Source organism: Enoplosus armatus, chromosome 7, assembly GCF_043641665.1.
Source record: "Enoplosus armatus isolate fEnoArm2 chromosome 7, fEnoArm2.hap1, whole genome shotgun sequence".
NCBI lineage: Eukaryota > Metazoa > Chordata > Actinopteri > Centrarchiformes > Enoplosidae > Enoplosus > Enoplosus armatus.
This window is the reverse complement of record NC_092186.1, coordinates 9,569,788-9,594,258: the sequence shown is the minus strand read 5'-3', so window position 1 is coordinate 9,594,258 and position 24,471 is coordinate 9,569,788. Positions and strand designations below refer to the sequence as shown.

At 42.0% G+C, this 24,471-nt stretch overlaps 2 protein-coding genes across 3 annotated transcripts; one reads left to right on the top strand and one right to left on the bottom strand.

Moving 5' to 3' along the window:
* Positions 1-115: 115 nt before the first annotated feature.
* ubxn6 (UBX domain protein 6) lies at positions 116-6,187 on the bottom strand. The gene is made up of 11 exons (XM_070908652.1): positions 6,054-6,187; positions 5,380-5,537; positions 4,952-5,016; positions 4,700-4,828; positions 4,450-4,547; positions 4,241-4,316; positions 4,044-4,128; positions 3,713-3,932; positions 3,277-3,407; positions 3,017-3,165; positions 116-2,342 (listed from the first exon to the last, which is right to left on the bottom strand). Exons 1-11 carry the CDS (start codon positions 6,134-6,136, stop codon positions 2,217-2,219), a joined length of 1,320 nt encoding a protein of 439 aa, XP_070764753.1. The 5' UTR covers positions 6,137-6,187; the 3' UTR covers positions 116-2,216.
* A 1,144-nt stretch (positions 6,188-7,331) lies between these two features.
* Positions 7,332-17,187, top strand: uap1 (UDP-N-acetylglucosamine pyrophosphorylase 1). 2 transcript variants are annotated; one of them, XM_070908725.1, is made up of 11 exons: positions 7,332-7,341; positions 8,232-8,539; positions 9,850-10,054; positions 10,765-10,940; positions 11,027-11,199; positions 13,432-13,625; positions 13,773-13,913; positions 14,833-15,021; positions 15,284-15,325; positions 16,306-16,372; positions 16,500-17,187. In XM_070908725.1, the coding sequence occupies exons 2-11, from the start codon at positions 8,263-8,265 to the stop codon at positions 16,590-16,592; spliced, it is 1,557 nt and encodes a 518-aa protein (XP_070764826.1). In that variant the 5' UTR covers positions 7,332-7,341; positions 8,232-8,262; the 3' UTR covers positions 16,593-17,187. The 2 variants fall into 2 exon arrangements, with proteins under 2 accessions (XP_070764826.1, XP_070764827.1); XM_070908726.1 differs by lacking the exon at positions 15,284-15,325.
* The last annotated feature ends 7,284 nt before the right edge of the window (positions 17,188-24,471 follow it).

Sequence of the window (24,471 nt, the reverse complement as noted above, 5' to 3'; positions counted from 1 at the left end):
CACATCTGGACACTGCAATTTTGGCCATTCTTCCTGGAAAGAACTTTGTCATTTAGTACTAATTAAAGGGAAAATTTTTTTTTTTTTTTCTTGAAAGAACTGCTCCATGTCAACATGCGTTCATCATTTATTTATTATTGGAAACTTCATTCTTTACATGTGTTAAATTGTATGCTTCGCTTGTAGACAAATTGATTCCAGACATTGATGTCTGGAATGATTTGCCACTCCAGGACAGTAAAATTGTTGTTTTGAAACCTCCAAGCCAGAGTTTCTCTGCAGGCCTGTCCTCCAGAGTTTCTGTACTATGCTACACAGAAGCATTCACACATGATGAAGCTGCCACCACCAGGATTCATGGTGGAGATGGTTGATTTCTGCTGATGTGGAGTGTGAATAAGACTGCAGAGGGGGGCAGAAATGTTGCTTATGGCTGACTTGGCCTTACAAATGCTGGTCTTGTCCATCAAATTATAACCCAGCAGATACAATTTGTTATGTTTTTGGTGTACTAGTAGGTGGAGACAATGAGTTCTGTTAAAAACCAAAACACAACTCCAAGACTTTTCAGATCTATTTCTGTTACATGTTTGTGTACAACTCACTTAGGATGTATTAGACAGACGAGCAATGAGAGGTAGGTTGTTGTCATCTTGACCAACCACAAGCAGGAGAAACTATAATTAGTTTTTACAGATTTACCTGTTATAGATTCATGTACAGCAAAACCAAAATAAATGCATTAACTTTCAATGACATGTTTCAAGGGAAAAAGGTGGATCTGAAACAAACACAATTTGGGGGTACATTTCAAGCTCAGATTCAGAGGGCTGGGAGGTGCTATGAATTGCATTTTCATATACTCCTGCCATGTTTGAAATATATACCCTTTTTATCTCAAGGAAATGTGTTTGATACAAATACAATACTCAAGATTAATTAAAACCACCATAATTAAGACAACACAAGTCCATGCTGCCAGTTTTCACAACAGAATGTAATTCATGCCTGGCTGCATGCCACAACAAGTTGGTTACATGCAGCTTCTGCTGTGAGCCTCTACAATTAAACGGTTTATCATTTCATGAGTGTGAACAAAGCAATATGTTTGAGGTTGTTTTTGTTGTCATTTTACATCTAGGGCATGTTTTAAACCTATGTTTTAGAAAGTTTCAATAATCCTGAAAAGTGCTTAAAACTATAAAAAAAAATATAAGAAAATATTTTGGAATTACGATCTCCATCACATCGCCAGCACATGGCTAACACTGAAATTTTATACATTGGGGAGCTTATTAGTAAACAATCTCAGTTTTAAGTCAAATTATCCAGAAAAAAGTTTGTTTCGGGCTTGTGCTCATTCACATAAAAATAAAGTACATGTTAAATTTTAATTATCGAAGCAACCAGAGAAGTCTGTTATACAATACCAAAGAGTGCAGGGCCACTGCAGAGCAGAGGACAAACAGGCAAGCCAGACTCATATCACACCACATCAGACCAGACGACCATCAGACAAAACACTGTTTACACTTGAGCTCCGCCAAACAAAACTAACAGCATTGCAAGTCTGAAGTAAAGCCAGTGCACAGACACCCAGCAGCTTTTAAAATGAAAGATGCTGAGATACGTAATACAAGCTAACAACAGTATCTGACCAGATCTACTTTCCTTCACTACCATTTTCTGTTGCACAACTAAACATCCAGAGGTGTACACTGTTAATCCGACTGCTGTGTAAGCAAAAGGGACTGTTTACTTCAAAAAAGGAGAGCAAGTGTCGACACAGTTAAAACGAGGTCTCTCAACATGCCACGTGACGTTTACCTGACTGGCTGACTGTTGGGCTGCAGAGCACAGAGAGACTGCTGCCACGGAGTCTGTTTACTGCACAGCATGTACATTCAGGATGCAACAAAAAACTACATGTGCCCCTTGCTTTCTCCTTACATCGGTTAGTAACGCTTCCTTCAACACAATGTGCTGCTGAGACAGTCTGTAGTGTGATTATCCCCACATGGAGAGAGAAGGGTATGCTCAGCAAAACAAGCGCATTAGGGTGAAGTTGCCCCTGGTCTATCACTGCTACTGACTCAAGTTAGAATTGGTCAAAAATAAACTTATCACTAGTCATTTGTAAGGGACAATTCCACCCCAGTAGTGCCAGGGGAGGAGGGGGGTAGATTGCAGGGGGTGTTCAGGAACAAAGTGACCGCTCAGCTCATGGTCCGAATGGTTTCCAGCAGCTGTGGTTTGAGGAGGGAGGGGCTCTTTCCACCTGCAGCGGCAATATCCGCCTGCACAGCTGCATCCCAGGCAAATGTGAGCAGAGCTGCAGGAACCTAAGGAAAAATGTATAAACGATGTCACCTCGGTTTGTATTGGGACTGCATCTCACAATCATTTTCATTATTGATATATTGGTTGTTTGTTTCATTAGTATAGACAGTAACTTGTCTAGCGCAAGTTACAGGAGCCTAACGTTAATCAATATACAATATCATAGAATGGAGAAAACAAATGTGTGGGGTTTTTACTAGATAAATTATGTAAGTGTAACTCTGGTATTATTCTTTTTGTCAACAAATCCCATGAAAAGACCGAAACCAACAATGTGTTGGTCCGTCTGTCAATACTGTCTGACTTCCCTCTGTGGGCACTGTAGCAGCAAACATTGCTCAAACAGTGCATTTGGGGACTATTTTCAGTAGTGGATGTACATGGGATTGACTCAAAATAAACTGCAGTGTGTATCTTCATGGTAATGAAGGAACATGTCACCCAGTATAATAATGTGGCTCATGTATATTTTTAATAGTTTTTGGCACTGAGGAACCTGCTGTATCATATCTGATGAAGCATAGAATCACTTCAATGTTCCAGTCTTTTCATTGGATTTGTTTACAGTAGAAAAGTAAATAATATCACCAGCCTTATCATTAAATGATTCATACAAACATTTTTATCTAGATACACTACTTTATGTGGCCAGTTTCATGAGAGGGTTTCTACTCACCAAGTTACACTCTGCGAGAGCGACTTCTTCAGACTCCTGAAGTTTCTGACTTCCAGGAGCAATGAGCTCAAAGGGCTGCCAGCCGTCCACCAAGGACTCCCGCACAAACCCAAACAGCACAGGCAGCCGGTCCCACGCATAAAAGGTCCCTGGAATCACACATCATCTTTACTGACTCACTGGCTTTCAATAAACCTTACTTTTGTTAACTTGTTGACTCATGTTCTGAACTGACTTTTAAAAATAAAAGAGGCTCTTACCTTGTAGCAGGTTCCCATCAGGCAGTCTGATCCTGAGCAGGGTGTAGTTGTATTTCCTTCTCTCCCTCTGCTCCTCTTTCTCCCTCATGGCTTTAGTGCGCAGCATGGCGTTCTTCTCCACCACCTCACTCCTGGAAAACACACAAAAGACACGCTGGCCATTGATGATGGACATACACCACTAGACCACAGTCCAGGGAGGTGTGCCTGATGCACCCAGGAAGCACTTAAAACAGGGCGGATTGAAGGGATCCATTATCATACGTTATTGATGGGTGTGTTCGAGGATGTTCACGGCCAATTACATCTGCTCTTAACTTCTCCTGAAGGGAAATTAATATACTTATAAAAGGGAGGCGAGTGCAAATATACATCAGGAGATAATATGTCAATTATTAACTTCTCCTATAACCATCTGTTACCACTGAGTGTGTACCTCTGCTGCTGCTCCTTCTTGAGCTCCTCCGCCGTCAGGTTGTAGAACTCAGGCGGCAGGTCGAAGCATTGGGCGTTGGGAGATGGTCTGAACGCTTGAGGCTGTCTGTCCAGCTGAGCTCTGACTGGCTCTCCTCTCTGGAGACGATCCCTCCTCTCCTTCATCAACTCCAGGTCATCGGGACTCTGCTCTGGTAACACCAGGAACTCCTCTTCCTCCTCTGATCTCCATGAAAGGTAAGTAATAACTGAATGTTAATGAAATACCATTGACACCAACACCCTGCTGATGAGGAACTTGTTTATCAAAAGGCTCACTGGGATTAATTTACCTTGACCGTCTATAGGAAGCATGATGCTAATGAAGCCCAGGGCCTGCAGGAACTCTCTACAGCCCTCCATGCAACGAACTTTCTCCTGAAATAAATCAAAAGAGGGAATGATATCAAACAAATGTTAAAATATCTTTACGCATATACTCAAGGGGATACCATAAAATAAATGTTTGAGGTCCATGGTACAAACACACCTGGAACACCTTGTTGCTGACTTTAATCTTCCTGTATTTCTCCTCTGTGGGGTTCTTACATATATTGTCAACATACCTATTGACAAAACAATGAGAAAACATGAAATAATATCATTTATAAAATAAAGTTAAGGAAGATATTCTGTGAGAAGTCAGCCTTAGTTTGAAGATAACCTTACGTCTGTCATAAGCATTGCCAAATGTCTTACTTGCTCATGATGTCCACAGCAGCCTTCACTTTCTCTCTGTCTTTGTTAAATGTGTGGACCATCATAACAGAGGCCTCAACTGCATCCTCTTCAAACCGCTGACAGTAACAACAGAGCGCATGTTTTATCAACAATACTCAGTGGAATAACATTCAGTCATATTCAGATGAAATGATTATTGTGACAAGAATTGCAAACACGTTCTAATTGGAGCTAAAACGACAATAAGTGACAATATCTTCAGACATACCATTAAAATGGCCTCTTTAATGTGTACTTCCCTCTCACTCTTAGTTAAAGTGGCTCCAGTTAGCGGACAGGTGAAATACACACCTGAGACTGAGAGGCAGGCGGGATCTTTCACTGGCACTTTGGATCCCTGGAAAGAATTGTCATTGTCACCAATATCATCAGACAAAATCCTGATCACAGTGAGCCAAATGTAATGTTAACGGTGTCATTTGATTTAACCTAAAAAAAAAAAAAAATCAGTCATACAAACCTCTGCTGTAGCTGCTTTTTCTTTTTCAGCCAGTGCTGCCGCCTCTGCCTCCAGTTCTCTTTTAACTACAAATACAGAAAATCATGCTATCATATGTCTTTTCTAGTAACCAGTGTCTTTCACATAACAGCAGATCATAAGAAAATAAAAAACTAAATTGGGATTCTTAAATCAAACTCTTAAATTGCAGTCTAAATAACAAAAAACACAGTGCTAATGTTGCACCGGTATGTGCTCATAAGCCAAAACCAGTAATCCACCCTGTTCCAAATCAGCAAATAATCATAATGATATGTATTTTCTACACAACAGATTAAAGCTTTTCAAAATGCCTGTTTAAAAGGTGATATGGTGGTTTGCAACAGTGATGTGAGGAGGAGGACAAAGAGCCGGGTGAATCATTGTTGGATTAGGGTTGTTTGTCTCACCCTGGTTCCTGATGGCGTCGTGAGAGGTGTGGACCTTCGGCCGCTGATGCTGTTCAATCCTGGCCAGGGCTGCAGCTCCAGCCCTCTGGGCTCCTTCAGTGGGAACATGGCGGTTATTCTTGGCGCTTGAGCTGCTCTGCACCACCTCGGCCTTCTTACTACAGTTTTACAGACAGAAAAGCGAAATGAGGGGACATGTTGTGGCTTTACGTCGTTGGTCCTGATGTCTTCGTTCCCAAACAGCCACACATTTTGCTTTAACACAAATGACGTGTGAAGTTTAGCTAGCTAGGCTATTTCATATGCTATCGACAACACTATCCACACGTCAGTGACACAGCAAGTCTATTTTCTACTGAGTAGTTAGGTGGCTTAACTACAAGTAAAAGTCACTTTACCAGTGGCTAAAGAAGCTTGTTCGGGGATTAACTGTTAGCTAGCCTGAAACGAGATGGACGCCTTCCTCTTTGCTGAGCGGAAAACAATTAGCCCGTTAAACGTTACCTAAAATACAGTGCAGTATTGTCCCAGTTAGCTTTACGACGTGCTAATGGCGAGCCAATAATCATTAATGACCAGAAACTAGCTATTTGCTAACTCAATTTTGCAAACGTTAACGTTAGCTGTGTGGCTAGCTCTAGCGTTGTAGCAGCTGAGAAAAGTTTGGTATTTGCCTGGGATCTTCTGTTAGTTTCTTCCCAGGTCCCGCGGATTTAAATTTGATGTCTTTCTTAATATCATCGAAAAACTTCTTCATTTCGTTAAGCTGTCACAGAAAAATCTGATCTCAGAAACACAAATAGATGAAGAGCGCCTAGCTACCGTTAGCTAGGAGGAGGACCAAAACAAAATTGTGACAGCTGATAGAAAACTGCTTCCGCCTCATTAATGGTCGTGTCGCCCCCGTGTGGTTGAGTTCAGAACTGAAGAATAAAATGGCAGTCCATCAAAAATACTGATAAATATCTCCAAAGATGGTTTATAAACCGTCTCTGAAGTTTTGCATTACCTCTCATTAAGCTGCTCTGCCTGGCTGTGGTGGCTGAAGCTGTGGTTGTGGATCTGGTTATTGCTCGGACTACTGCTGCATTTGTGTTTAAATCTATGATGACCTGGATGTGGCTATGGTGGTACAGTATGCTGTACTGTGACTAATCTTTACTGTCATTACCATTAGCCAAGAAAGCGTCTTTCGGATATGACAGATGTGTTACCAATACAGTGTTAGTTAGTGTTACACCCAAATAAACTAATGTGTCACAGCCATAATCATAACAACCAAAGCAGCCATGGTTACAGCCACAATCAGTGACAGCAACAGCTAAAGCTCTGTCTGAGAGTTTTGCCTGTTTGGACCTGAAACATGTATTTAAATGAAGTCTGTGTGTCTCTGTAATGTGACAAGGGACCCCAAACAGACAAAGGTTTTTTTGTCTGGGGTCTTAAGCCAAAAAGGAAAACCACTAGTTTAATCTTTCAGTACCATTTTATCAATTCATTATATTCCATAAGGTTTTTGTGTCTTTTTGTGTAAAATCTTAAACTGAAAAGTAATCAGTAACAATAGCTTGCAAACAAATGTGGTGGATTAAAAAGGACAATATATCTTTTTGAAATGTAGTGATGTACAATACAGTACCTGAAAACTGTACGGTACATGAGTAAATATACTTAGTTACCACCTCTCTATACTGACATTTAACTTCTCTGACAAGCTGTTCTCCAAATCTTGTGTGGACAGTCACGCTTCCCTCTGACATTAGGATTGTTTAAATTTACAAGGAGCACTTGAATGCAGCACCACACACACACATACGCTCTCTCTCGGCGCCACCGCTAGTGCCACGTCAAACGTGACGTAGCAGGAGGTGTAGTCCGGTTGGGAGGCGTCCTAACCCGTACAAGAAACCGCACCACGACTGGCATTAATGGTTTTAAACCCGAGAGGAACACTTGCCAGAGGTAAGAGAGATATATTTCATTCATATTATCTTTTATGTTTTCACCGAGCTAACAGTTTCCCCCCACAGTTAGCCGGAGAGCTGCTAGTATCTGCTGGGCTCTGCTGCCGCTGTCACTCGTGTGCTGCTCCTGCTGCTGAAGACAGCGGCTAAACACAGTGACTGAAACATTTAGCTTGCATTGCAAACACGCTTATTGTGAGTAGTAGAGCTTAGTAACAGCACGCTATTTCATTACACCATTCAAACACTGAATTGCGAATTGAGTTAATTGAGGCGCGCCTGCTGTGTTTTGGTAAGAATTGCAAACTTCATAACCCTATTGAAGACTTGACACAGCCTCCTGGAGACATAAAGTTTGAAAGTATTGTGATTATATTAAAAAAAGAATTATACCTCATCGCATTATGTCTAACAGCTATCAATTTAAAGCAAATGTATTGGCGTATGATGCTGTAGCCCCCAGCGTCCCATTCAAATGCTGAAAGATGCCCTCCATCAGTGGTGTGATGATTTCCTGGTCCTGCAATCTGCTCATTGTGGGTGTGGGTTCAAACAAAGAGAGCAATTAAACATTCCAGTAGTTACTTCAATCAAGGCTGATCCTACAGTTCCAGTACTAGATGTAAATGTCATGCTGGGTGTTGCGTTATACTGTCACTGGTTGTACTAGTTCTACCACCAGCAGTAGCAGCAGGGTTGAATCCTGAGGTCATGAGTCCGATTTTCATCAGAGCAACCCCACCCACCTAACACATTTTTGACCAAACCAAACCAAAATGTTATTTCCCTACATTATGGCCAGGTGCCAGGTATGTAACTACCAAATACCAGATTTTGTCAGTGGTAGCTACAGCCCTGCTCATCCCAATGCTTTCATCTGTGTTCCAGTGTAGCAGAGTTAATCAAAGCACCGTTCATCATGGACCCAAGTGGACTCGCCCAGCGGTTGGATGAAGCCGGCCAGTCTCACCTCCTGCATTTCTGCAACGAGCTGAGCCCTGCGGAGCGGGCCGACTTGACCCTCGACCTGCAGCAGATGGACTTTCAGGAGATCAATGGATTCTTCAAGAATGCCATGGAGACGTCCAGCAGCAGCAAACACGAGAAGATGGACGCCCGCATGGAGCCGGTGCCCCGGGAGGTGCTGGGGAGTGTGACGAGGGACAGGGAGAGTCTTAAAGACTGGGAGCTAGCAGGTGAGCTCTGTCAAAGGTGTTTCTGCCCACAGAAAGTATATTCATATAGCTGCTGTCTTAGCCTTAACATTTACGCCTTCACTTGATCAGTGTACTACATGCTATAAGGAAACAAAGAGGAATGAGGAAGACCAACAATATAGTTGTTTTTTTATTGGATTTATTACGATGTCATACTGTAGGAGAGACTTTGTGAGCAATTACCTGTTGTTAAGCAAGACAGTAATCCTCTAGGGAGACTGACGCCTAGCAATTAGGTCTTGTTGTTGAGCGACTTTCAAATGTGAAGTGACGTGAGAGAGAGGAAAGATTTCCTGGTATCAGACTGGGAAGCCTGAAGGGGATTAAAACATCACATGGCAACCCAGATGCTCTGATGTTGAAATGGGACAGTGGGTGACTGATAACAGCCGTTTTAATAAAACATTATATAATAGCTTATCATGAAGTTAGTCCACATTGATCTGCATCAGAAACTCCTCTCAGCTTGCTGTGTGGTTTTCTAAACTCACAAACTGCTCCCAGTCTCAGTCTCCTGCGTAGATTTGACATATGAGTAAGTCAGCTTGCGTTGTTCATTATACTTTTTGCGCAATCACCCTTGCAGTGGGGGTCTGACCATTTAGCGGGTGTGTTGAGTTTTTTCCTGGGGGAGGATGACAGTGGAGGCGGGCAGCAGGGAACGTCTGGTTTTGATTTGGGCCTGACGTAAATAGAGTTGCTGCTTGACCCTCATTTATGAGGTCATTCTGCTCTGTCGGGACTAGATCAGTGTGCAGTGTGTGTGTGTGTGTGTGTGTGTGTGTGTGTGTGTGGAGAGTAGTCAAAGTCTAGCAGATCCGCCCAGTCCACTGGTATAAACCTTGTCTTTTGGCACTTGTAAGTAGAAAGAGTGTTGCATATCAAGTCACGTAGCTGCAGTTTATGTAAGATAAACTGGGACCATCATAAATCATTGAACCACAATAAAGGCAATCAAAGACTCGGGTAGGTTTATAACATTTCAGTTTGGGGCTAATTTGTTATGTCACATTGCCAAAGTCCTATAGAGCTAGTCATAAAATGTTGGGCTTAATAAATTGTATTGATAAATGTTATCAGCATGGTTTCGGTTATGTTTGTTGTTATTTATCCAAGTTCTACTTCCGAAGGCCATAAGCGTGCGCCATCATTAGCGATTAGATGTTGTGCTAGTGTATCTAGACTGTGTACCATCAAATCAACATGTAGGCCTAGATGTGTTTCACTATCTTAAATACACTTTATAGGACACATATCCTTGCAAACTGTCCTGCTCTGTGCCCCTTCAGGTCTGCACTGCATCGCTCAGAGTAAAGTGGCGGCCCTGCTGCTGGCTGGGGGCCAGGGAACCAGACTGGGGGTCTCTTATCCCAAAGGCATGTACGACGTGGGCCTGCCGTCCCACAAAACCCTCTTTCAGATCCAGGCCGAGCGCATATTGAAGCTGCAGCAGCTGGCTGAGCAGCAGCACAAAATCAAGTGCTGTATTCCCTGGTAAGACATCGTGTTATGTAAGGAGAGATGACTGTGGCATTTAGTTAGTGGGCCTGTACATTGAATTGCTGTTTTTATTTGAAAAAAACCCAAACAGATCTAAGCTACCACAAACTGTCTCTGTGTTCGTAATGAGAGCTAAAACCATTTGTCCCAGTTGTATTTGCATGATGATTAACTGGGTCAAATCACTAACAGCATCAAAGGAAACTCAGTCGATGAAGTTGTATTACTGGAAAAGGATTAGTTCCCTGTGGAGCAGGTCCAAGGACAGTTTGAAAATTTGAAAGATGAAGATACCAGGAAGGCAGTGGAGTGCATAAAGTCTATGTAAAACTATAGTTAGGGTTTAACAGTTACTGAAGATTATGTCAGAAATGACCTCAGCACGTCTGATTCTGTAAGAAAGATGTTACGTGTTTATTGTATCTTACATAGTTAAACTTTATACACACTTTATGCACATTTTTATTGTCTGTCATAGACTTTGTGTCTCTGGCTTTGGCTGACGTCAGCTTTGTTGTAAGTCTTGTTTTTGTGAATAGTCACTGAAGAAAGTTTATTTTTATTTACTTGAAGGGTTCTCCTGGGCATGTATCCCCTCTTCCCTCGGCTACCCGTTTCACACTCGTATGAATGATTTAAAACAGGGAGGAAAACAAATGATACTTGAATCAGTACTAAGTTCTGCCTTTCTGTGTTAACTTCAGGTACATCATGACCAGCGGCAGGACAATGGAGTCCACCAAGGACTACTTCTCACAACATAACTATTTTGGCTTAGACAAGAACAACGTTGTGTTCTTTCAGCAGGGCATGTTGCCAGCTATGGACTACAAAGGCAAAATCATCCTGGAGAACAAAGGGAAGCTCTCCATGGCCCCTGGTGAGCCCACTCCTCTCACAGTGTTGTTGTGTCTTATTATTCGCCAACTGGAGTTTCGAACCAACGTGCCTGTGTTTGTATTTCAGATGGGAACGGAGGTCTCTACAGAGCCCTGGGGAACCAGGGCATCATGGATGACATGGAGAGGAGGGGGATTGAGTTCATCCACGTGTATTGTGTAGATAACATCCTAGTCAAAGTGGCGGACCCCTCCTTTGTTGGTTTCTGTGTGCAGAAGGGAGCGGACTGTGGGGCTAAGGTTGGTCACACCTGCTCTTTCTGTCTACTGATTCAGGGTCTCTGCAGGATTTCTTCAGATGAATTATAGTGTGATTAGATATGAAACATCAGAGATAGTTGTGTTGTGGTTTCATAGTGTTACTAACCAATCCTGATCACAACGCCTGAATCATGATGTTGCCCAAGGTGTCACCTTTTACATGTATTTTTGTGATTATAATGGTCTTTCTTACATGTCAGATGCTACATTTTAAGAGAAGAAAAATTAACAAAGTTCGGCGCAGCAGCTGGCCTGTTATATTCCTGTCTTAAAGTTGTTTGACACAATGATCCCTCACTATTGTGCACCTGCAACACTGATAAGCTCAGTTACCTTTCATCAGACCAGCAAGTGATAATAATATTGTAAGGATGCATGCACAAAATGATTATGACCAAATCAAACAATTAAATAGGGCAAAGAAACGTCAATATTAGCCTATTTATTCAAACATTGATGTGTGTAACGAGTGCGTAAGATTGTTGCATGTGAACAAAGTATGTCAGTAGTCAAGCCATAAGGGCTGGATGTGATCCAGTCTGATCAGCCAGTCTGGTTTCTTTAATTCCAGGAGGTCCTAAATGGTGACAGATATTGATTCATATCTTTGGGGTGTGTGTCTGTCCTGAATTAAAAGGTGTGGTCAGTTTGCTGTCACACCAGTTTAACTGTCTGTTTCAAGATAGCCGCATCCTCCACAGCTCACCACTGGGTGGCGATATAGGCCGCTTTGTGTCCTTTTGCAGTCTTCTTGAGCAATACATTCATTGCAGCTTTCTAGGAAATTTGAGGGTTGAGCCCAGAATCTTCCTTCACTTTTCATCATGGTCTCAGATAACATGAGTGTGATGAGGAGATGCCACTTTCTTTGGACAGAGTGTACTTTCATTCTGGGAAGGGAACAACGGTTGAACTGGAAACTTCTTTCCATTAGTAAATACACACGACTATATTCATGTTTAATTATAACTTTTTTTTTTCTCATAATCCTTATTTCTGTTTGGCTAGCAATATGTATCAGAACAGCCAACATACTGTACATGGAATAAATAGCTGGCATGCGCCTCACAGAACAGGTCCATCACTTTGAGATTTAGAGAGAAGATCCACCTGCAAAGCTAGTTCAGTCAGTTTTGTCCTTTGTTGTTACAGTGACTTGTCCTCTAATAAATAGAGCAGACTTCTGTTGGCTGATGCACAGGCAGCAGGAGTTGGTCAAAAAAAGTCCAAATACAGTATGTTGTTGATGTCCAAGATCTCCTGCTTGGGCAATAGGATATGATCTTAGAGTTGTTAATACATTTGTGACTAACCGTTGCTGGCAGGGCCTCCTAATTTGACAGATTTTTTTTTATATTATCTGCCATGGCAACTTCATCAAAATACAGAGTCCAGTATGCTGGAGTTCATTTGATCACAGTTTTGCTTCCACTTCTTCTTTAAAATCACATGTAAATGAGGTCATGTTTGTCAGATATGCAGAGTGTGTCTGAAGCTCTCGTTACCAACGCAGACCGACCGTTTCTAGGCACATTATTTCTCAGCAGTACCACACTGAAGTACGTTTTCATCATACTGTGTGTATTTTCCAGCTAACAGAGAATAGATTGAAACATTTAACTGTGTGGGACTTAAGATCGCCCAGACCCCGCTCCTGTTTGACATTATGAGTTATGTGGTGGAGCGGCGATGGAAGGATCCGATCAGAGCAGAGTCCCACCCTCCCATAAGAAATTACTAAGCTACACTTCATGTGGCTTTACCACTGCCCCTACCCCTCGCTCCACCCCGTTCACCAACCCCCTCATCAGGACTCCACTCTGTCATTAGCAACCAACAGATGGGGAGAGGGTTTTCTTTTTTTTTAAATTTAGTGCAGACTTTAACTTGCTGGCTTTATAAAGTGGAATATACTTAAGAAAATCGAATCAGTTTTTGAGTCTTATTTAAATGTTAAACCTAAACATTTGGCTTATTTTTACTCCTACTTCTGCTATTTTGCTCCCTTTTTTTAGTACATTCATTATTCACTAGCTATTATGTACTTCATCTCTGTCACGATTACTGAAAATGGGTTGAAAGGGGAACATCGTTTTTGTTTTCTTGAGTATTTATTATATCAAATATGTTCTAGGTAGTCAATCTGCCAGTGCACTGCACAATCAAAGTGAATAGTTAGCCACGGTTTTTGACACGTGACATGGTTTCCAGGTGGTGGAGAAAACCAATCCGACAGAGGCGGTGGGTGTGGTCTGCAAGGTGGATGGGCGTTACCAGGTGGTGGAGTACAGCGAAATCACCCTGGCAACGGCTGAGAAGCGCAGCTCCGATGGCCGACTGATGTTCAACGCAGGCAACGTGGCCAATCACTTCTTCAGCTTCTCCTTCCTCAGAGACGTAGTACAGTAAGACTAACACGCTTTTTTAGGCTTTCATATCTTCTCTGCCGAAATGTGTTCATTTGTGGTCTCTTGTAGCATGAACAGTAGCTCAACATCCTTATGAAGTGAATGTGTGGCAATGAACCATCTTTTTCTCTGTTTATATATCAGGAAGTTCGAGCCAAAGCTGCAGCACCACGTGGCCCAGAAGAAGATCCCATATGTGGATTCGGAGGGTCAACTAATCAAACCAGACAAACCAAACGGGATTAAAATGGAAAAGTTCGTTTTTGACATCTTCCAGTTCGCCAAGTGAGTTACAGAGTGTTTTTTCCATAGAGGGCACCGAGTGTGTGACAGCATCAGCAGACGGCCTCTTACCTCAAACTAAAAGGCCTTAAAGTACTAAGAATACAATGAATATCTTATGCTCCTTTTGCGAGGTGGCTGGAGTGCATATGTTCTTCTGGCAGGCCTTCGGGCCTGGGGTTCGACTGGTCCTTGATCTGTCCTTCCATGCATGAACCAACCCCCTTTTTTTCCAGTCCCGATCCCTATCCACCAGCCCCAGTCCTGCTGTTGCTCCAAGATCTGGTCCAGCAGACGGAGCCTGCCAAGCTCTCTGCAGGAGGATGGAGGTTTATGAGCTGCTCACTCATTCCACCTCCTCCAGTGTTGCATGACATCAGCTTTGAGTCACGCCACTACTAATAGAACTATACATCTAATGAAAGGATTCCTGTAATGATTGACCAATGGAAAAACACTGCAGACATGTCCAGCTTCCTTCAAGGTTTATTCGCTGTATTTCAAAGTAAAAAGGATGAGAAATAGCTTTTGGTGTTGCTGAGGAGATGGATTACGGTTGTGCCTGGACTGGTAGACTGGCAGCTTTAGCAGGATCCAGATGGGCGGACTCACTTTGCAGCCTGATTTTAAAAAAATTCTCTTCTCTATTCTTTCTTTCAGCTACAGAAGCAAGCAAGGGAAGCAGCTGACATTTTTCTATAATAATATATTGATTTTTTCAATGAATTGATACATTTATGTATAACTTTGAAATATCAGAAAATGGTGAAATATGCCTGTCACAATTTCTCAGAGCCCAAGGTGACGTCTTCATATTGCATTTCTGTATGATAGCTTGTCATACCAAGAATCTGTACGGAATCTCTACCCTCTGGTGTGTGTGCCTGTGTCCTGACGTGCTGCTGCGTGTGTGTCCCAACAGGACATTTGTCGTGTACGAGGTGCTGCGGGAGGACGAGTTCTCCCCGCTGAAGAACGCGGACAGTCAGGACGGAAAGGACACGCCCACCACAGCCAGACACGCCCTGATGTCCCTCCACCACCGCTGGGTGCTCAACGCAGGGGGCCACTTCATCGACGAGAACGGCAGACGTGTGCCCGCCATACCCAGGTGACCACAGCCATCCCGCTAAAACACTGCATCATACGTGTCACGTCACCTCACAAGACACACACGAACACAGAAACGGGTTCCTCGTGGTCATTCCCGCCTTCTCTACACTCCTCACACTTTCAGTACAAACTACATGCAGTGGCTTTTTTTTTTTTTTTTTTTTAGTTTTATAGACATCATATTCTTTTAGCCTCACATTCTCACTCCCCCCTCTCTCATGCTTGGTCTTGCTCCTGTGTGTCCCATGCAATGTTTCCAGAGACGGAGCAGCAGGCAGTGTCACAGATGATGGCAACAGAAAGTAATTATTATCCCCCTGCAGTACTGAGTGCATGGTGATGGGGTTTTGGCTTTCTTTCCCTCTCGCTCAGACGTGTTAACACTATATAACATTACTTCTGATCCTCAACGTCCCCGTTCCTTCATTGCCACTGAAAAGAGAAACGTATGCCGTTCGGCAGCCATTTTCCTGCCTCTTTACAGTCGGTTGTGATGAAGGAACTGACAGCGAGGATCAGTTTAGATGACTGAAAACACAGTCCTCTTAGCGTCCTGGTCAGATGATTTACAGTCATAATGACCTGCTGACAGATCATTTTCCCCTCAGATGGTTGCTACTAATACACATAATGTGTTGCATGCTGGGTAATGGGCTCCAGTTACACTTTCAGTGACAATTTTGCAATAGATGATGAATCTGTTGATTTGTGTGTGAAATCATTGCGACGAGGCCAGCCGCTCATTGCTTGCTAGTTTGCCTCTCAGTTTAAATCCACTTGCTTGTTTTTAAGAATTAAAATGAGCATGTGCTTCAATAATATTCATGTCACCTGTGAATGTTATTCAGGCTCTTACAGGGTGTGCTTTTTTCCTCAATCATTCAGCTTTTCCTTCATTCTCATGATACAGCTGTGTGGGCAGCTGCTCAGAAAACACCTGAACTACCTGATGTGTGATTGTTGATCTGCGTCTAGAAAGAGACAGGTTGAGTGGTGGCAATGTGGTGGGAAGTTCCTCCACCACATTACCTGTCACTCATCTGTTTTCTTCTAGAGGAAGTCTGTTACGGGTCAGACTAATCACTGGTCGTGTTTGGGAATGATGGAGCTCTGATTCTCTGCCTTTGAACTCTAATCACAAGCCGCAGTAGAAGAACAGCTGTGTCAAGGATGTACAGCTGCTTTTCTCAACTACAGTCCCGCTGCCTTTTCATGAGAGAATCATTCATTCTGTTTCATTTTTTTTTTCTTCCTCCCTGAATTGGTTCCTTTTCCAACACAGCTTGAAGGACGGAACAGATCTGCCAATCAAATGTGAGATCTCCCCACTGGTGTCCTACGGGGGAGAGGTAAGGAGGCAAGGCCTACTGTATTCAATGGAAACTCCAGATGTTGATCTGCTCCTGCTGTTGACTCAAAATAATCAATCTGTACACCCACTAACAATGTCCTGACGGTGTCGTTTCCTACTTAAAGGGTCTTGAAGAGATGGTAAAAGGACGAGAGTTTCATCCAACCCTGACGATCGACAGCGATGGGGTCCACGAGCTGGTGAAGAACGGAGTTTAGACGATGAAGGGGAGGGATGGAGACAGAGGGACAACCCAAAGACCAACCTCCCTTTGTCTCTCAACGTTAACGGGGAGAAACTGTGATGTCATCGCCGTGCAATAACAGATGTTGCATGCATGTGTTCATGAAAGAGGCTGTCCCGTCCGAAACGAACGGGTGTATTACTTTTTCTTTGCCTTGTATGTTGATGTCATACTTGGTTCACATTTGTTTTGAAGAGCACTTGAACACAGCATGAAATGAAGGACGAAATCCCTGTCGCACTGACTGGATGAAGCAGTCTTCTGGTGCATCTATTTATTTTGCTTATGAGACTTATTTTTATATGTACTGATAGTTGCTCTATAGGTGGAAATTGCCATCTACTCATTTTACCTGGTGATTTTTATACAACATTGGACTGAGATGAAAGGATCAGAAAGATGTTTCTTATCAGCATGTAATCAAGGTACATGGTACGGGCTATGGGGGGTATTTATAATATCTGCTTCTTTTCTGCTTGTAATCATTGAAGACTAGATATTATTCAGCTTTAAGAGATGCTATGATTTCTATCACCTTTATTAAAGAAATTTCCTACTTGGAAAACTCACTGAATGTGTTGTCTTTTTATGTATGTGTGTGTGTGTGTGTGTGTGTGTGTGTGTATACAGACCATATATTGTGCCTGTGTGTGTAGGCACACTTGTGCATAAAATTTATATTAGCAAGTTTTCTGACAAATCAACAAACAGTTTGTGAATGTGTGAGCTTTGCTGGCTTGTGTCTGCAGGGTGTGTTTTTTGCATTACGGCTCCTGGTGTCTTGAATCAGAGTTTCCAGCACATGGTTTATGTTTAAGATGGGCCAGAGCATGCAACGCTGCTGCAGCTATTCAGGAAATATTCTCTGCGGCTCCTTTCTGACTCATTTTCTTTTTTGCTCTCCAGCTCCATAACTGCATTATGATGTGAAGTAACTGCAGTATGGCTACTTTAGCAGAAAAAACACTTCCTTTGAAGGTTGGCTAGTCTGTATGGATCTTTGTACAGATTGAATGTGCTGTGAAACGTTTTATGAAAGCTGAATATGAAATTCTACAGAGATCTTCTGTTTGATGTCTAATGACACCAAGTGTCTGCAGTCATGCTAGCAGCTCTGTGAAGCTCTACTATGGCACAGCAGTGCTTTGAGCTAAATGCTGTAGCTAGCATGGCAACATGCTCATTGTGACAATGCTAACATGCTGATGTTTGGCAATGCTTTTCATGTTCACCATCTTAGTTTACTTTGTTATCTTGGTGTTTTTTGCAGTTATCTATTAAAAATTCAAATATTAAACTTGACTATAGCAAATTAAGGGGTCATCAAAGTTATCACAATTCATCCTGAGGGGAACATGAACAAAAATATGTTTATCTTCTTGTTCCTACAGTTTAATGTTTCACTGTACAGACTGATGTCTTTGCAGAGTTCGACACTAGAAGGATGTTTTCACATTCATCTGCTGAAAGTGAAAAGTTTTGGAAAGTTGATTTGTGACATCACAAATAGTTTGCCAATCCTGGTCCAAAATTCAACTTGCGAAAGTGTGATATGGAAACTTGAAGCCTCCAGCGCACACATACACTGAGCATGGACTTCACAGTGAAGTAGGACACACCTGCTGTCCAGGTGAAGGACAGCAATTTATATACATGTTAAAATTCCAGTAAAGTCCTTCCAGCCAATTGGAGTCACAGGATAGTGTGGCTTCCTCATCAGGAAACACCGCAGGCAACTTTTGCACATCAAGAAATAAGAAAAAGTCTTTGAATGAGACCTTCATGTTTCCAAATAACCATTTAGTTTCTTGAGTCTGGTCAAACGGTTCAGGCCACATCAGCACAATCACACACTTCATGACGTCATTATAGGACAACCTCTCTGTGACACTTGACTCACTCGTTTCATGGATCTGGTTTGACTATTAAGGCTGTGACTAACAAAGTGTTAGTACCACTGAGTTTAATGAAAAGATTTGCTTCTAGCACAGCCAAAGATCAGCATTTTATTTCATATGATCACACTCAACAGATCTACGGTATGATTTTATATGAAAGACATGCATGATTTGAAAAATTGTAATACAGCAGCAACAAACGCTTTCTATAAATAAGATAAGATAATCCTTTATTGATCCCTCAGCAGGGAAATTTGCATTGTTCCAGCAGCGTACAGGATAGTGCAATAGAGACATAAGTAGAAAATCAAGATATAATACAAAAACAATAAAGACTGTTATAAAAAAGCTTACTAAAACTAAGAAACAACTGTAGTTGTGTTAAATGTGTTGTAAAATGACAGAGAAATGACTCTGAGGACAGCAGCACAAACATTACCTTGAGTTATGGTTGCTTCAGCCTCTAGCTGTCAAAAGAAAGGCTCTTTTCAGGAGGAAGAAAGCTTTGGGATTGAGCGTTGGATTCGGCCTTAATTGAAACCGTATGTGTGGCATGTGGAATTCTGGGACTTTGGCACGCTCCCAAGAATCCACAGAATGTGAAGGTTTTTTTCCCCCTGCCTCCGTCTCTCTCGCTCTCTCTTTTTCTCTCCTCTCCCTCTCTTTTTTTCCTATGTGCAGGGGTGTCTTACATCAGCCCAGTGAGCCCCGGTGAAGGCGGCTGACGGAGAGAGAGAGAGAGAGAGAGAGAGAGAGAGAAGGGCTCGGGTTGTAACATCCTGCCGTCTTGACTCTCACTGGAATAATCTAAAACCACCTCTGAACAAATGGTCTGAAAGGATAAGACATCTTAGAAGTAAGTCAAGCTTTTCTTTTACCCCTCTCTGTTTCATATCATAGTTTGGAATGTAAAGTGAGGACTTCAAACTCTGACCGCCTTTCTTGAAGCCTATGAGAGAGTTCCTTAAAGCGTCCTTGAAGTATTTCATAGTGGGGTGCTTACTTGCATGTTTGAACTCCATGTACCTTTTGCGTGAAGTATAGCTGCTGTTTGCATGGCAGACTAGAAGATTCAAACTCCTCGCTGCTCTGCTGCAGATCCAGCTGTTTCCAGCTGAAGCCTTTACACACTGTTTTACTTCGCTATGGTTGGATGTGAAGGCTCATTCCTTCATTTAAACACCCTTTCCCTTCAAATGATGATCAGGGTTGAAGAAAAGAACATAAATGATGGATGCTTCTCTTCCTAAATCTCTTCAAAACTCTTCAACTTTTATATAATATTTTTAAATAAAATTCAGCTTATAGGGTTCTTTATTAAGTTCAGATGACAGACATGTCAGAGCTTTGATGATTTAAATGTGATTCTGGAGGTTGGAGTGTCTCTATTGTGCAGAACAGCACTAACAGAAGTGTAACTAATGTAAAAAATGATGTGACTCTTATTTGAACGCCTTGCATGAAGCTCACCCACATTTTTGTTTGCTTTATTGTGGCGGGGTACAGAGCATGTTTTGGAAAAGTTGAACAACTGACTCATTTATGGCCGCTTAGATTGTCTCAAAGTTTACTGTGGTCAGCTGATGAAACGTTGAATACCCGAGTTACAGCTTTGAGACAGATTTCTGCTCCCCGCAGTACACGTCCTGCTTTTGTGTCACGGAGGTGGTGTGTATGTTCCTCGGTGTTATGTAGGTGTCATGTAGGTGGTATGCAGGTATCCTCCTGTGGTATGTGGGTGATAGATGTCCACACACAGAGGCCTCTCCTCTACCCCCTGAAGTTATTTGGTAACTCAGCTCGACACAGAATAGTCATCTGAAGAGTTAATAATAACATGTATGAGCTCACAGCTTGGACATTCAAACAGTCAATGGCAGCCTCAGGAGAGGAGCCACTGATCAATGGAGTGATTGTTACACTGAAGTCAGGGTGATGCTGAGGTCGCTCTTGGTAGCTGTGTGTGTGTATGTGACTGCAGTGCACACATGGCTGCTCTTTGTCTTTGTTAATGTTGTTGTTGGCCGCACAAATAATGCAAATAATACCTGATGCTGACCTCAGTGCCTTCATAACATTAGTGGAACATCTGTCTTATTGGTCAGTTCATAGAAAATTAATCAATGGCAAATGTTCAGGCTAATTATATGTAATTTAGTATTTGTTGTTTCCAGCCTCTCCAGTATGATTATTTACTCCTTTTCTCCATTTTATGTCATTGTAATCAAAATTTGCCATTATTTAGTATATGTTTTAGACTAAAAATGTAATAGATTAATAGAAAAGTATATAAAAGTGTATATACGTGTATAATAATTAGCTGCTGGCTGGCAGGCAGCATGTACAGTTTGTGTTTCAGAAAGGTTTACTGTTTTATATTTTTGTGCCGAGATATTAAGACACAATATAGCTTCAAATGTTCAGGCTACATAGAACTGCAACTAAATAATTTACCACTGTCATTCAAAGTGAAAATCTACCTTAAAATGCTCATATCAGCAGATTTTCTTCATCTACAATATTGTGTGAAATGTTTCTATCTAGCTCTAAAACATTTGTCATTTCTTTAGAAGTGTTCTTTATTCATGTTCATATTCAGTATTCGGAGAGAAATCCACAGTTGGTCAAGCAGAATGCAGCGCAGGGCCGTGATATATATATATATATATATATGATATATATATTGTGATTTTAAAGTGTAACTTATTTTTCCTTCTTCTTCAATCTGTTCTCTCCTCTTCACCCAAGTGCGGCCTTTTTTTCTCTGTGCAGCGTCAAATTCAAGGGAACAAAGAAGTAATGGAAGAACATGTAGACAAGGCAAGTCGAGGAAAACCAAAAGTGAAATTACAAAACTTGACCACAAATTAAGCCCAGGAACGCACTGATGGCCACAGATTTACGATTTATGACAGCACAAGAGAATAGGGGCGTGGGTTTTTCCTTCAAGGCCCTTTTGTTGTGTGCTCTCAAGGCTGGATGTGCAAATAGGAAACCATCTTTATCAGAGTAAATAAGCTCTTTGTCAACACAGAATGGAGGAGAAGTTATTGCTTGTGACAGGGAAATATATGAAATGGCGGTGGTGGGTGTCAGAGGGGAGTGGATAATGTACTCACATGTAGTGCTTTTTATTTGTTCAGACAGTTGGAAAACAGAGAGGGAGAGAACGTTCAAGGGGGATTTGATCCAACGCCATCGCTCCATTATCTGTCTGTAATTTGATATTTGATCCACAAGGATACACACAAATTTATATATAGGCTAAAACACACACACTCAGGGGATAGAATGAGAGAGAGAGAGAGAGTACACCACATTAGGAGTGTGTTATCATTGCATCTTTCTGACATGTCATTTCAATTAGCAACCCTTCCCTCCAGAGTTTGGAGGCTGACTGACATCCTCACATACAGACCCTAATCACACACCACAGCAAAGGCTGTAATTTCAACCCCACATTCAAAACACTGCACTGGAGGCACCCGGTGCTTACTTAGCTTAGCCGTAACTCGACGCAGACGTTGTTTGATTGGAAGTGTTTTCAAATCAATGCTCCTGGCAAGAGAAGACCAGCTGCGCACTCGCTAGCTGAGGTGCATGCTGTAATTTGGTATAAATAGCAGCATTTCAGGGAACACTGCGCTGTTGACTTTGTATCCCACACATGCTTGAACTTCGACCCTGCCCAAACCAGCACCCCACTCATCACCTACCGTTTGAGGGGGATTGGGTTACTCGGAGCCTGAAGCAGACTTTTTGGCCCTCTTATTTCTGAGCTTGAATTACTTTGTTTGTCTCTGACTTGAGGTCTGCTTCCAAAACCAGAGGTGATTTAGCTCTAGTGACAGGAAATATGACAAAAATGTAACTTCTTCTGTGATATTTTCCACTGTGGAATAATTACTGATGTTAATATTAGGCTGCTGCTTTGATCCAGACTACAGACAAGGCTGCTCGAATCATGAAAACCAAAAATTTGCAGAGGAGCTAAAAGATAGATGCACATATACGTTAACACACAGTAGTCAGGGCCTAAATCCTCCTCTGTGTTTGCACTTGTGGCCTTTGTTTTTCCTCATTCTCTCTCTCCTGTTTACAAGCGGCGGCCTGTCTGTGTTTGTCTGTTTGTCTGAAGCTTATTATCTGTCTGTCCACCTCGCCGTCTCTCAGCTGCCCCCTGTCTTCCCTAATTACAGGCTGTCAGGGAAGATCTGAGGTAACATTTCAGCATCAAAAGAAGCTCAGGACTCGCTGCAGGCTGCACAAATTACAGCCTGGGCAGTGAATGAGTTGTCACTGCTGACGTATCAGGCTGCATGGACGACTTCGGCCTTTTTATAGAACTGTTACTATCTGTTCTGTTGTTTTAACTGTTTTTTATTTGAGTCTATTGAGTGGAATGATGTTTCCAGCGGTGGAAAGTACATTTACTCAAGTACTGTACTTAAACACAATTTTAAGATACTTGTACTTGAATATTTATATTTGAAAAAAATCTTTTTTACACTTACGCTTGGCTACATTTCAGAGGGAACCATTTTTAAATTAGAAACATATGATAAGTTTATAAAATACAACACATTGTTAAAGATTACATCAGTGTTTTCCATCCTATTGGACTTGTGACCCCTTATTTTAAAAAGTGGAGTGTCTGTCTGGGGCCCATCGTCACGTTTCAGATGTCTATAAGTTGTCAGCAGTTCCACTGAAGAGACATTTCCCCTGTAAACTTAGAAGATGGTTTCATTAGCTGTTTAAATCATCCAATATTCACAAAAAATAACACAAAAAATGAATGCAAATTTGTGTAACTTTTTCTTTCCTATCCCATTAATCATCTTACAAACCCTCAGAATGATATTGTGACCCTTTTGAGGGGCCCGACCCTTAGCTTGGGAACCACAGGACTGAAATACCAAACAGTATATTTTTTTGTTTAAGCTAGCTTCACCTCGACTAGCTACAAAAGTAAGAGGCTATACTGTGCACATACTTTAAACACATTTAGCTGATAATGAATGCAGAACTTGTGTCAGTGATGCTCATGTGTAAAAAGAAATAGAATTACAACAAAGGTGAAGCTCCTTCCTTTAAGAGGTGAATGTATATTGTATTATGCTAAGAAGCATTAAGTGCTGGCATTTGTTAAGTCATTATATGCGTCGTTTAAGAATACAGGTGTACTTTTTCTGTTGAAATTGAAGAAAGCACTTCTCGTCTTAGTTGAATGCACAAATGCCCTTGATTTAAGCAGCGTGCAGGGGATGGACCTCTGCTTTAACAGGGGAAACGGGGAGGAAAGAAAGAGCCTCTTGGCGTGGGCCGGTGTTTTTCCAATCTGACAGTGTAGCTGTAAAGTTCAGAGCCTGGATATTCAATCAAAATGGATTTCCAGTTGAAGATTTTTAGGCTCCTCTCCTTACATAACAAACACAACTCCTGTCATTGCACAATATTCACGACACAAACAGTCTTTATTTAAATATTTGGTAGGTTTCACAGGTAGATAAAATACAACGCTGAATCCGTCTGTGAGTGTTTACAGGTGAAGTATGTAGGCCTGCAGCCTCTCCAGCAGTTTCTTTCTCCCTCGTGGCCACTAAACATTAGCTGGTAGCCTTTACGAGCACCTTCACACTGGTTTGAACAGTTCATGTCCTCAGGAACCTATAGGTCCCTAAAGGCACCATCAGCGAGGAACAGGTGTGCTCCTGCTGGAGCCTGTCTAATCTCAAGAAAGGCAGTCGCTTCATTACATGGTTCATTACAGTGAGCGTATCCTTCAGGACCCACCTTTAAGCCCCCATGTCAGCTCCTGCAGGGCTGCTCTGACCTCCTTGTTAAAGAGCAAGCACATTTCTATACAGCAGGACGCAACACAAAAGAGGATACAGACAATATTCACCAGAAGGTTTTAAAACAATGCAGCCCAGCCTGAGAAGCAGTGCACGA

What these genes read in the sequence shown, in the direction of transcription:
- ubxn6 (XM_070908652.1), bottom strand. Translation starts at nt 6,136, where the DNA reads ATGAAGAAGTTTTTCGATGATATTAAGAAAGACATCAAATTTAAATCC. An exon ending in CGACGCCATCAGGAACCAGG is followed by an intron (nt 5,017 to 5,379) that starts GTGAGACAAACA and finishes CTGTATTTGTAG; the next exon opens with TTAAAAGAGAACTGGAGGCA. An exon ending in AAAAAGCAGCTACAGCAGAG is followed by an intron (nt 4,829 to 4,951) that starts GTTTGTATGACT and finishes AATTCTTTCCAG; the next exon opens with GGATCCAAAGTGCCAGTGAA.
- uap1 (XM_070908725.1), top strand. Translation starts at nt 8,263, where the DNA reads ATGGACCCAAGTGGACTCGCCCAGCGGTTGGATGAAGCCGGCCAGTCT. An exon ending in GACATCTTCCAGTTCGCCAA is followed by an intron (nt 13,914 to 14,832) that starts GTGAGTTACAGA and finishes GTGTCCCAACAG; the next exon opens with GACATTTGTCGTGTACGAGG. An exon ending in TGGTGTCCTACGGGGGAGAG is followed by an intron (nt 16,373 to 16,499) that starts GTAAGGAGGCAA and finishes TCCTACTTAAAG; the next exon opens with GGTCTTGAAGAGATGGTAAA.